Genomic DNA, 13,843 nt, shown 5'->3' on the forward strand with positions numbered 1-13,843 from the left:
GATCGACATGTATAGGTGCCTTTTTATAGGAAAAGCTACTTCATTTGACACTGCAGTCTCAAATAATGCTCTAAAACATTACCTTTTTATTTAAAATGTTGAATTACTAAATTCTCTTTCTCAGCCTTTTGCATGCTCCGCAAATTTTACTTAATTTCTTTCAGGCAAATTGCATAAGCTTCAGTGATTTGCTCAGTGCAGTATTCGTAACTACATCAATTAGAAAGATAGGCTTTTGTACAGGATAGAATGAGTCCCTTAAATAAAATAATAGGCTTTATTAGTATTACTACTATTAAATGGGAAAGGGCTTTTTTACCTACTAGCAAAACTTATAGTAGCTTTGGGAAAAATAGGTCTTACACCATGTTTTTTAGTAATCTGAAGTACATATTGTATTCATAAAACTCCAGAACATGGAATATCAGTCTTTCTCTTGAATACTTGTTTTAATTTGTCCTTGGAGGTACGTTGTACGCTAATAATAATTAATAAAGTAGAACTTAGAGCACCTGAAAACAGATTATTCAGTATTAAAGAATTTGCCTTCTTGATAATTTAGGTTTTCCGTGTACTAAGATAATCTTCAATATCTAATCACCAGGACAAGTTATTATCTTATTAATTTTATCCTTTTCTGTTCTCTGTATGTTGCCTGGTTTTAGCACAATTAGAAATTAAGAAATATTGCATTACAACCTATTTGTTTTCTCCGGTACAGATGTTGCAATTCATATAATGTGCCCCACCAAAACTGAACAGAAATAGGCAAATGTATTGTGAGATACCACATTATGTCACCTTTTATTCTTCTGCTTCACTGAGAGCAAGAATGGTGAGCTTTATAATTGGCTAGACTGGTGACAAACAATGAGTCTGATGGGCAGTGAAATGGGAGTGTGTTCCAGCATCTCAGGACCTTCATTGCAAACTTCTCTTTCTGTTTCAAGGGAGCTGCCGTGAGAGTGCATTTGCTGATCACAAATTCAGTGAAGTAGTGTGGGGATCAAAATGATCCCTAAAGTAAACATTGAGGGCTTCAAAGGTCAAACCCTGCATTTTGAAAGTTATCAGCCACTAGTGCAATGCTTAAATGTTCATGTTAGTTGCTTTCCTGTGAAAACCTTGATTCAAATTTCATGTGGTCCCCATGTGCAACTCCAACTGTGTGTGCAACAGGCTGGTCTCCAGGTGACAAAGCCATATTTGTGGCAAGCTCTGTGCTGTGGAGAAAGGTCATGTTTTCCTACCCAGAAAAAAAGAAAAAAAAACAAAAAAAGCACCCTTCCTTTTTTTGTGTGTTTACTGCTAATCTTTGAATTTTAGCAAGTACTCATAAGCCTTATAAAATGCATGTACATAGATCCAGTGCCCACTAAATCTCAAATTCTGTTCTGTGTACGGGGAGAGGTTCAAGAGAAAGCGTGGGAGCTGCCCCTGCTGAGCATGCTCTGCTTGTCGGTCCCCACAGAATGTGGTAGACGTGGATTTTATCTAAATATCCCTTGCTGTCCGCCTGACCCTGGGACCCACAGCACCATGTGAGAGCTGTCCTGAGCCTGGGCAGCCGCACCTGAGTGTGGAGGGAAGTCACTGGTCTCAGCCCTGAAAACTCGTTCTCCCTTACCATGTCCTTCCTACTACATTGAGACACTTCCTTCCCACCACTTCTTTTTTGTCACACCTGTATGAGAGCCACAGCTTCTTGTTTCCTGACAGCTCACAAAGTTCCTCTGAGCCTGACCTGGCTTTACTGGTGAAAAATCAGCCCTTCACATACCTGTGGTCTTTCTGAGCCCTACTATTGCTCTGGTGCACAAAATGAATGAGATATTCAGTAGAGGAGTTGTTTCAAGACAGTTATGGGCAGTTAACATTTTCTTCATATTTCGGTGTCAAATGAGTTGGCATAATCAGAAATAACTTGCTAGTACACCTTGTTTTGTCATATTTATCACACTTTTTATTTTTCCATGAGCAATTCTGGTCAGAGCATGTGTTGTAAAATGTGCCACGGTGTGATATCAGGTCGTCATTTTAAAGGAAGAACTTTTAAGTGATTTGGAATGACATCATGCTGCCAATACTAAGTACTAATAATGGCATGGGCTTTTTTCTTTCAAGTTATATTGATAAGTTTCTAAGCATAGAATTTGGGCCAGGAATGTGTGGATACCATTTTTTTTGCTTGGCTCTCTTTGAAAACAGGAGACATTTTCTTTTCTTGCTGTAATTTTGTACTACTTCATCCTTCGTTTGCTACTGAAGCCTATCAAGTTCAAAATAGGACAAAAATCCACACCAAACTACCAAACTTTCTATAAGAAGAGAGAACTAGTGTTCTTCCCAGTTTCTAACTTAGATAAAAAGAGCAATGAGATCAAAATCTTAATATCTCTTGATTTTTTTTTCCTTTATTCTGGCTGTGCAACCAAACTATGTTTAATCAAACTTTAATGAGCTGTCCCACATCTTCTAACATTTACTATCATTAGGCCCATGAAACATCTTGGAATCATGGGACTATGTGAATTTATTTTCTTTTCTTTCTAAGTTGCCTAGTCGTTTTAGCCCCTCTGCATATCTTGCATTATGAGCTCATGCACTGGAAGACTCCAGTGGTTTTAATTACAGATCTAGGTCTACATGGAGCTTTTGTTAAAAGGGTTTCGATATTTTTAAATGACATCTGATTTTCTAGACAAAATGTCAAGCACATAATTGCCATTTCAGAGTTTCATAAATCTGAATCAATTAGTAAGAAGAACCCCTTGACCTCAGGTCCGTGAGCCTTCATGATCATTCAAAGTGGTAAGGAGCTATTGGCACATGATATTCAAGCTGAATGATCCTTTTGTTCAATCCCGTTTTTGTGGAGTAAGGCTAAATGTAGCTCCCTTTGAATTTAAAACCTTGCTAAATTATTTAGTACTACATACCACGGACTGATTAAATTTTGCACAGAGTAGTGAGATTGTTTCCCAGGTAGGTCATCACTCAGTTCAGTTTACCACTTAAAATTTCTTTCATTCTCCATCAAAATACAGCAAGGGCCATCCATCATTATCACTTTGTCCTTTAATTTTTCTGTCAGCCTTTGTCAAGCTTGAAACAAAAGCCTTTACATTTTTATCAACTGCAGCTATTGTTGTCGGAATTGTGCTCAGTCATTTCAGAATATCGGTTGTGTTTTTACCAAACAAGTCAAATATTTTCAATAGGTCAGATCTATCTTTCACATAAGCTCGCTAAACCAAACAGAACCATTTTTCATTTCTTTGGAAATGGAAAGTGAAAATGCTTAGGGCCAAACTGGCAGTGAGAGTAAATTGGATGAATGTCTTTTGCCTTAGCAAGAAGAATGCGTCATCAATTCAAGAAAGAAGGAGATGCAAGTAGAAAATTTTGATCAGGCAAAGCTTGACAGTATTTTGAGCCAATCTTGTACAACACTATTCTGCCACTCTTAAACAGACTACATCTGTGCCTTGGCTAAAGAGCAGCCTCCAGACCGATGTTGAATGCTCCTTCTTTTTCCACTGTCCACTTGCAGTCAGCAGTCAGATTGCCTGCTGTCTGCCTTCACCTTGCCAGTGCTCCTGTAGCTTGATGGCCTGATAACAAGCAGCAGCAGCCATGAACACCCTTTCTAAAAGCTTCCCCATACTTCCCTCTGCATCCACTGAACCATGGTGTTACATTAGGTCCTCACTGGAAAGAGACTTTTTTGCTTAGCATTTGTGGCTCTGCTCAAACCCTCTCATGCCACTGAGAGAGGTTAGGAGCCTGTCTCTTTCACTGAAAATCCAGTTCAGGTCCTACCTGTATAATCTGTGGGAACGTGTGTGAAAAATAGTTGGAACTGCAGTCAGTAACTCCCCTTGACATGAAGTCTAACCCCTTTTCTATTTCCAACAACTTTTATGGAAACAATTGTGTGAATTGATTGTATTTCACAGATAGCAAGGTGATGAATATCAACTTAAATTCAACTTTTGACTGTGTGTCAACACACATTCATTTTAGGAGTAAGGTTTCAAACTTAATGGTTACAATTATTGCTTGACTTCTAGATCTGCGAGCGTGGCTTTTCTATCTTTTTTGGTTCCCTATTGGCAAAATACAGCTACCTTCTGCTCCATTAGAGGCTAAGGATTAATACCTTAGTATTATTGAAATAGAGATCTTGTGCATTGATTTGGGTATGGCTACTTTAATTAAAAAGTTCCACTCTACAAGGTCTTTTGGTCATAATGATCCCTGGTATTTAGTGGCGGGAGACTCATGAACAAAAAAAATTGTTTTCAGCTGAATGTTGTGTACAATTAAATTCAGAAAATGCAAGGCCAGAAAAATGGAATTAAGTCTCAATCCAACACAGGTTTCTTGGGTAGAAATCTGCAAATTCATTATTTTAAGATCCTTCTAGGCAGAGAGCTCAAGTGAGCAAATCTACAGAGTCCCTTTGATAGCATGTTTCTGAGCAGCTGCCAGTAGGTAGCTCTGGGTAACTTAACCTGTGCATTGCCATTAGTATAAGATAGGTGTGCCCTGCAGTAAAAACAATGACCAAAAAATCCTACAGAACTAGAAACAGTAAAATTGTAATTACCTTTTCTGGCATACAAATGAAACAGCACAACCTCATTAAAACACAGTGGTTCATATGCCTTAAACAGAAGCCTCTGCTCTTGTTTATGAGTTTATACTTGTAATCTGTCCAACTTTGAGAACTACCAAACCCACTTACCTCCTATACTTACAATACATGATGAGAGAATGACGGGCACTGCATGTTACTTCGCTTTTTTTCCTAGCTGCGTATTCTGCATTCTCTGATGCAAAAGCAATTTCAGGGCAAGGTCAAGTAGTTTTCAAGAGAGTCCATAAATCTTCTTGGAAGAACTGATAAGGAACCTTTCTGTCACAGACACTCAGTAGGAGTGGGGGGCCCTGTACACATAAGTCTTTTGAATGTGGGGCAGGGGTGCTTTTCAGAGTTCTAATCTACGCCTGGATTTGGGATGTCCAAAATAGGGTTTAAGGATGGGTTATGGCCCAAGAATTCCAAAACATGTTGACCAGAGAGCTGTGAGCTATTCTTTTTTTTGACACATACCTTCCTATTGCACACTCATGTCACTGAAGATATGATTCTTCTGGGCAGAGCCTTGAACCTAAGCAGGTATGCACCAGGCATTTCTTGAGTCCAGGGCTGACTTAGATTTCACTGCGTGGCCAAGTAGTCCTCTTCAGGCTGGTGATTCCTGGTTGCAGTCTTTGAGAGCAAGTAATTGTAATGCTGTGAGCAAAGCAGAGCGACTGCAGTTATTTGCATGGTGAATTTCACCTTACTTTGCTAAGAAAGAAACAAAGCCAATGCTGTTGCTTGTATGTACCTTTCTTTCGAGAGCATATGTTTTTCTTTGAGCCTTCAGACAAGCTGCCATTTTGATGTTTGACATCAGAGTTTGTGAGTTTGATCAGGATACTAATTTCCACACAAGTTTTCATCATTCTTCATCTGATTAGAAAAAGTGAATCTATCACATCTGTCTTAAAACTCTGATACACCCTAGTTCTTTTCAACTAGTCTGTTTCCTAAGTAGCCTTTCTTTTAAAATAAGAAATCTTTTTGAAATTTTTTCAATCAGAAGAGAAACCAGAAACTAATGAACTTCTAAATTCACCAATGACTCATTTAAGCTATTAGGTGGTAAAATGGGTAGACAGTGTGTTCACAGATTGGAAAGCACTGACATAAAACCATAACTGTACTTGCCAGTAGCAGTTAACTTGCCACTGCAACGTTCTTAAGTAAATGGCATGTTTAAGAACGATAATTAATGGAGCTGTGAGTCACACTAATTAGGTTTTACGTACAAGACTGATTTGTAAAGCTTCCCAATAAACAAGGCTTTGCTGTCCTTATGAAATAGGTGTGCTTTTTCTGTTTGATTTCATTTTTAACAGATACTTATCAGGGAAGGAGTTTTCCTTTATGAGAAGCAATTGCAAAGATCAGTATATGTGACATGTATCTTTTTAACATGTTAATTTATTTCTAATGCTTGTTATACTCAGTTCTGTTTAATTATCGTGGTACTCACACTGCAGGTAATGTTGCCATTTTTCTTGATGATTAATTTGGCTATGCTGTGGGTTTTTTTAAAAGTCTGGTTTAATTTTTCTGACTTGGGAAAACAGATTAAATACCAGTGTACAACAGATGAAAGTAGGTTCTCGTACTGTTTTCTGATGGCTTCGAAAGTGGAAAATCCCAAAGGTATAGATTCATTCCAACAAGAATACTGCTAGCATTTATCAAAACCAGAATACAGAAAATTGTAGGTGACTCATAGATGTTAACTGACAAGGAGACTTTTAAAGTGGCAAAATAATCTGTCATCCAATATGAAAATAAAGTAAGGATGCTAATTTGAAATCTTAAGAGAGTAATTATGCAGTGCTGAACTCAAGGACCCTGTGTCTGAAGTGTGTTCTGTAGGGCCCAATACTGTAAAGCTCTGAGCTACCTCAGCTCCCATTGATTTCAATCAGAATTGATGGTGCTCAGAGACCAATTGCATTTTGTTCCACAGCAAGGAAAGACAGATTGTGGGTCAGATTTTTACTCTTTTATTGCATTGAATAGCACTCTTCAGAAATATTTTCTCTGAAATCAGTGTGGAATGGCTTACTAACCATCAGCTGCTGAGAAATTGGTCCTTTCCTTTTAAACCTGCATTGTAAATAATCTGAAAAATGTCAGATGTTTTTATGTCCTCATGGAAGTGCTTTTCTCTAGTTCTCTTCAAGGCTTTGTTTTTTCTTTAAAGCCTGCAATCACCTTATAAGCAAAGTGATACTGGTCTTTATTGCTTTTGGCAGTGTAATCAAAGTATTTTCTATCCGTACATCTGGTAATGTTCTGCTCTGTACTGGAGCATTTTGCAGCAGACATTGTTGATTCCTCTGCAACAAAGCAGCAGCATACCTAAGTCTGGCATACCTGCACTTACTTGATCAAAAGCTGAAGGGTTTTGTAGGATGCTGTCATAAGGACTGTGCTTTTTTTCTGACTTGTATACACATGTTTTTAATAGTAGTATTATTAGTATTTCCAATTTTTTAGTCCTAAACTGTTTTAGAGAAATACTGATGCATGTAGTAATGGTAAATTTTGAGTGTTAAGGATGACTGAAAGATGGCTGTGACTGCTAATTAGGGTAAAGTTTTTGAAATATACTCTGCTCTGGATCTTAGCAGACAACTGTGTCTTAAACAAATGTGTGGGAAGAAGAAAAGCAACGTGGAAAAAGCAGCTCTTATAGTTAGTAGCATTTTCTCCCCTTTTTCCTTCCATTGAGTCTGTCTGAAAGTGGGTGTTTTAACATAAAGCCATTTCTCGTTAACATGTGTGTGTTTATTTTAGCATGATGGTGTTGTTTTTTTCATTTCCCACTCTGACACAGCATGTTTCATCTGTATATGGTTTCTACTATATGAGACATTTAAAATGTGAAGAAATAGATTCTTGTCACTTAAACAGTCACTCTCCAGAACTGTGGAAACGTGGTCATTTTAACAGTGTTTTAAATTCTGTATGCTGGAAGATCGACTATAAAAACTGAGAGTGATATATGTCAAGAATTTAAAGGTACTTCATTGTACCCGTAATAATTTCTGTTAATCATGTTTTAATTTAGTCATTTCAACATACATGTATTTACAAATTAAACCACTTTTATGGTTCTCCTTTGTTTGCATGATATGATTTTATTTTATATTTTTTTTCCACTCACCAGATGTTTTCAACACTTTGCTTCCCACTACTGTCATCCCCTCCCTTACCACTGCAACAGTCACAACCACTGTAGCCTTAACAACCAGCACAACCACATCGGCAACAGCCATCAGCACCAGAGGTACAGTATGCTTCTTTGTTATGGCCTGAAAAAACACATTATAAATAGGAAATTATAGGTTCGATTTTTACGAAGAATAGAACTTGCTAAAGAGAGGATTCAAACACTTTAGTTCAATATATAAATTTAATAGAATAATCCATGAGAGAGTACATGGTTAAGAAAGATTTCATACGACCTTGAATATTTTTATTGCTCGAGCACTGTGTATGTGAACTTTGACAGGATGTTTAAATTATTTGTATACATTTGCATTTAATTTTTTTAAGGTTAGTAGATTAACTTTAATGTAAAATGCAAGCAAGCTATTTTTAAGTAAACATGACCTTTCAAGACTGGTTATTTTGGGTGCTAATGTTTAAAACAAGATAGGTGTCTCGGCATTGGAATTACTGTTGATGCACCCTTCCTTGATAACAAAGAGGCATCATATTACATCACCCTTGTTAGTCTTTTACAATTTAATCTATTCCTGTTTTAGGGTTGTCTTTGTCTTACCAGAACTAGGGTAAATGAGCTAAAATTTCTCTCTCCCCTCCCTGCCTTCCATCTTGTTGGGTTTTTGTCTGTCATAAGTTTCTAAATGTTTCTAGTAATGCTTTGCTTTGTTATGAGCAAACTATAAACCTTAATTTTACTGTTGTATTCAGTGACATCAGATAACTGTTCAATAGCAAAGATGTGTGTGTAAGGTTTTGTGGATTACCATCTTCTGGGTAGCTAGTAGTATCTCATAGTGAGTGAAATGGCAGAAGGTTCCTATGTGGTCTGTTGAAAATCTTTGTTGTGCAAGGAGAGAGGAAATCGTATTAACTTATCACACTTGAATTACTCACATGATGAGGTATAATTATGCCAGGGGAGCTAAGATAGAGTTATGAAATCTTTTATTTCTGGAAGCATTGTTACTAATCAGTTGTAGTGACTTGCCTAACTTGCAAGAATAAGTTGAGCTAAATGCAAGTCCATTGTGTAAAGATTGTGATGGTATCAGATCGCCCAACTTTCTCCTCCATAGGGCACTGGTATTTTAATATTGTGGCTTTCATGTAATAAACTGCATCAGAAATGATATAACATTTTTAAGCTTTAATGTTACTTGTGATGTAAAAAAAAATATTGTTGCTTTAGTGAAAAAAAAAGAAGTATGGTAGTAGTCCTTTCCCTCCAGAAAAAAGGACAGACCATGGAAAACAGTCCAGTGCTCATGGGTCTGAGTAGCTGCAAGAGGAACATTTATTGAAAAGGAACAGAATGACAGGAAGTATCGTGTCTATATAGAAGAGCATTTTGCATCAAACAGCAGAAGCTTCCCAGCTTTCTGGGGGCTTGGATCCTGGAAGGACAAAGTGCTTGGTGTGACATGTTGGTGTTTGCTGTCCCAAAGGAATTGTTTTCTTCTTGTTGTTATGTGGTCTTAGCTAAACTGTCACTGATGTGATTGTATATTTAGTCTAACAATGTTATTAAGGCAGTCTGTTACCTCTTAAGTGTGGTTTAGGACCTCATTTTTCTTTACTCTGTGTGCCTGGCATCAAGATAAATACCTGGAAAAGGAGAACGCTTTTCTAAGCTTCAACTCTTAACACATATGAGAACACATGCAATTTGATGCTACAGCAACAACGAGATACTGCTTTAAGCAAAATTAAAAGAAGGAAATCTGTGTGAAGGCAATCGCTGAAACATGAGCACCTACTTTTCCCCGAAGAATTGAATGCAGAAGATGACTGAGACGATGAGACCACTTCATCATCAAGGAACTGGGATATATGGTCTCTTGGGCAGATAATCTGAGAGACAAAGGAATGTAGAAAGGCTATTTCTTGAAAAGCTTGTATTGAAAGGAAAATGACAGTCTATCCCAATGCAATGGAAAAATTAGACACATAATAGACTAATGAAGTTGTTTATCTAACAATCTAAGAAATCAAAACCCAAAAATGTTAAAACAAAAGAAGATAGCTAGAAGTTTAAGTCATATCAGTGTGGAAGAAACAAGAAACCAGGCATAATATCAGAAACAATCAGTTGCAAAAGTAATTGCAACTAGCAAGATGTGAGAAATTTAACCAAACAAAATGTTTTAGAAATACATTAAATGAAAGACAAAAATAAAGAAATGTAATGATCCTATTCATGAACAATTAGGACAAGGCTGAAGTAACTGGTGTTTTATCTAGCAATGGATGATAACTAGAGTGCTGTTTCTAGCAGGGGTGTCACACTGAAAGATGATCACAAACAGAGACAGATCACAGAACAAGAACAGGAAACTTAGAGATGTGCTCTGTGAGGAATCTAAAGGCACCAGTTTGTTTGGTTTTCCTTTCAAAAAGAAAAGTCAGTATAAAGCTGATGGAGAGTTATTTCCCAAGTTTGATGAGGAAAATTAATCCACTGAATCAGTGTCAAAGGCTTTTAGTGGGGAAACTTTCTAAACGAGCAGGAGACAGGGAGGCAGTGTAGCTGTTGGAAGTTCTATGACTTCCTTCATCCTTTCTCTCCTTAAAAATGCTTGATTCCCATGGCAGAGGAAAATGGACAAGATGCTCTCCTTAGGCCTCTTCCTCCTCTATCTTTCTTGGACCCATAAACAAATAATGTTCACAAACTTACCGTGAATGTTGTGAAGGCAGAGTTCCACCATCCTGAAATACTAGAATGAGCCTTATCTAGATCAGAGCACCTATACACCAGAGGTACAAGCTGCATAAGAACCATTTTGGAAAGGACCACATTTTCAGTAGTGTCTGTTTCTGGCTGAGTGAAAAGAACCACATAAACATACTTTCCTTTGACACTTCTGCTTTTTATTCCAGTAAGAATTTTGACCTGAAGGAGTATATGAGGACATAAATTTGAGAAGATATTAATATATTTTCAATACTCAAATAATTTTTTTGTTGTATTTTACCTTCTGGGTACATTAGAAGCAGCATTTCTCTTTATCTTTCTTTATCAGATTTTGTTTGATCATGCCTTAAACAAACAGAAGTTTGCCACAGATCATAGGGTAGTATATACTAATTAATAATATGATTGAACTGGATTTCCAATAGCTGACATGGAATTCACTTGCTGGATGGATTTCACTAATTCCATTCAGAAATTGTGACTTCATACTTATGAATCACCTCAGGTAAATTTTATAAGACATTCCTCTATTCTGCATGACTTTTATGTAGTTCACCTTGAGGATATGTTACTTCACATCCAGTCATAAGAGATGTCTTTACAGGAATATGATACAGGATATAAAGAGCCCAGAGAGTCTGTATGGCATTTTACATTATGATGATTGTACCTCATTATTACGAAAATGCATTAATGGGAAAAAACAAAACAAAACAAAACACCTCCAAACTATCACCAGTTAATTCTGGAACTGTATGACCCATCTCTATCATAATTTGCATGGCATTTAGTAAACAACATGAAAAAAAGCTACTGATCCGGTTGGATGACAGCATGATAATTCATAAACATCCTGTTTAGTCAAACTTTTCACTTTCTCAGACAAATGTATGCTTGCTTTTGTGCTCAGTCCTTCAGGAATTAATTATTCTTTTACTGGTACATTACCTACTAACTCAAAAAATCTAAATACAATTTGATGCCAGTGAAGAGTATTGCCCTTTATATATTTGTCGAGGGTATCTTAAAGCCTAATAACCATGATAAGAAATGTATGACAAAATGAGAATAAAATGTGTGAGAAGAAACTATTCTAGAGGACTACGGAAAGAATAATTACACACTGTATCATCAGATTTATGTAATGTTATTTATGAAAGCTGTGCATGGATCCATGCTGGTGTTCCCTTTCGTACTGGAAGAGGCACAAGGGGATTGTGGATTTGCCCCCAGTAGTGAAAGAAGGGATGCCTTCCTTGGAGAAATTCTTTGTTAGCATAACATTAATTTAGCTTGTTCTGTGCCACTCCTTCAAAGTCTTGTAGGTAGAGAGGGAGTCTAGGAGAAGCTACCTCAACCCAGAACAGCTCTGTGTTTCTGCATTCACTGAGCAGAAAAACTTGTGTACACATAAACCCCTCTCAAAGGCTGGTGTTATGTTAATCACAACCCCACATACCACCCCACCCTGCTATTTTTTTAATGTAAATCATTTTCCCATCAAGAAAAAAAAAAAAACAAACAAAAAATGCAAAAAAAAAAAAATCAACAACAACAACAAACACTCAATAGAAGGAAGTTATAAATCTTGGTAATTTTTACTTGTTGAAGATTGAAATCCCACCACCACCCCCTAAATAGGTACAAAAGTCACATTGCAAGAGCATCCCAAACTGAGAAGATAGATCTATTCAGTTCGATTGCGTGTATCAGAATGATTCAGTCTCATCTGACTCACTTGTATAATGACTGTGCCAGAATGTTCAAAGCTTTATATAGCAACGCCTAAAAACATCTCCAAAAGCCATTGCATATAGCAGAGATATGATGCTGCTCCCAGGCAGCTGCAGAGTGAAGTTCAAAAGTTTATTTCATAGTCAGGGTTACTACAAAGGCAACAAATGTACACGTTTATATATGAATGAAATCCCTGCTTTATTATAATCCACTTCTCTTTCATTGGTTTTGGCTCTTGTATAAAAGAAAGTCTTCTTAAAGGAGATCCATGGAGCTAAATTTAAAAGAAGAGTTTGCAGTGGATTAAGGAGGGGTTTGAAGATATGATAATTTTGAAAACTCCTGTGAATTTAATTTGTGTGAATATTTCTATTTAATAGCATAAATTTCAACCATCGAACCATGTTAGCTAAAAAATTACATTAATTTCTTTTCTTCGCATTTTTACCTTGGAGTCTGAATGAGGGGGGAAAAAAAAAAGACTGGAATACCCATTTCATTATGGGCTTATAGGCAGCTTAAATGCAGAAACTGCTTGGACAATACTTGTAGTCCACAGATTTTTTTGTTATCAAAAAATTTTAAGAATTACCATTTCTTTCCTTGTGATTTCATGTTTCTTACACATAATATAATTAATGTAACTTAGCACTTTTGTGATATTGACAGAGAAAGAAACAACAAAGCAAGGATAAGGTATAGAATATGTGAGGAATAAGGGAGATTAGGGTAGACATATTTCAAATATAGTTACTTGCATTCAACTCTGACCGTGAATAAAATGTGTTTTGTCTAAAACATTTGTGGATGTGGTCTATCTTGATTTCAGTAAACCATTTGACACAGTCTCCCACAGCATCCTCGTTGCTAAATTGAGGAAGTGTGGACTGGATGATCGGGTAGTGAGGTGGACTGTGAACTGGCTGAAGGAAAGAAGCCAGAGAGTCGTGGTCAATGGGGCAGAGTCCAGTTGGAGACCTGTATCTAGTGGAGTGCCTGAGGGTCCGTACTGGGACCACTACTATTCAATATATTCATTAATGACTTGGATGAGGGAATAGATGGTACTATCAGCAAATTTGCTGATGACACCAAGCTGGGAGGAGTGGCTGACATGCCAGAAAGCTGTGCTGCCATCCAGCAAGACCTGGACAGGCTGGAGAGTTGGGCAGGGAAAAATTTGATGAAATATAACAAAGGAAGCTGTAGAGTCTTACATCTGGACAAGAACAACCCCAGGTTCCAGTATAGGTTGGGGAACAACCTATGAGAGAGCAGTGTAGGGGAAAGGGACCTGGAGGTCCTCGTAGACAACAGGATGACCATGAGCCAACACTGTGCCCTTGTGGCCAGGAAGGCCAATGGCATCCTGGGGTGTATTAGAAGAGGTGAGCTTAGTAGGTCAAGAGAGGTTCTCCTTCCCCTCTACTCTGTCCTGGTGAGACCCCATCTGGAATATTGTGTCCAGTTCTGGGCCCCTCAGTTCAAGAAGGACAGGGAACTGCTGGAGAGAGTCCAGCGCAGGGCAATGAAGATGATCA

The 13,843-nt window shown here is 37.4% G+C and overlaps 1 protein-coding gene across 3 annotated transcripts in view; it reads left to right on the forward strand.

Annotated features, from left to right (window-relative positions):
* Positions 1 to 13,843, forward strand: part of CADM2 (cell adhesion molecule 2) — a 682,250-nt gene that overhangs the window by 621,835 nt on the left and 46,572 nt on the right. For 2 of the 3 annotated variants that reach the window (XM_065064679.1, XM_065064687.1), the window contains one exon: positions 7,809 to 7,928. The exons of the other annotated variant lie outside the window; for it this stretch is intronic. In XM_065064679.1, the coding sequence (XP_064920751.1) occupies positions 7,809 to 7,928 (120 nt within the window). The remainder of the gene's footprint in view (positions 1 to 7,808; positions 7,929 to 13,843) is intronic. 3 annotated transcript variants of the gene reach the window in all.

Source organism: Columba livia, chromosome 1 (genome assembly GCF_036013475.1).
Source record: "Columba livia isolate bColLiv1 breed racing homer chromosome 1, bColLiv1.pat.W.v2, whole genome shotgun sequence".
NCBI lineage: Eukaryota > Metazoa > Chordata > Aves > Columbiformes > Columbidae > Columba > Columba livia.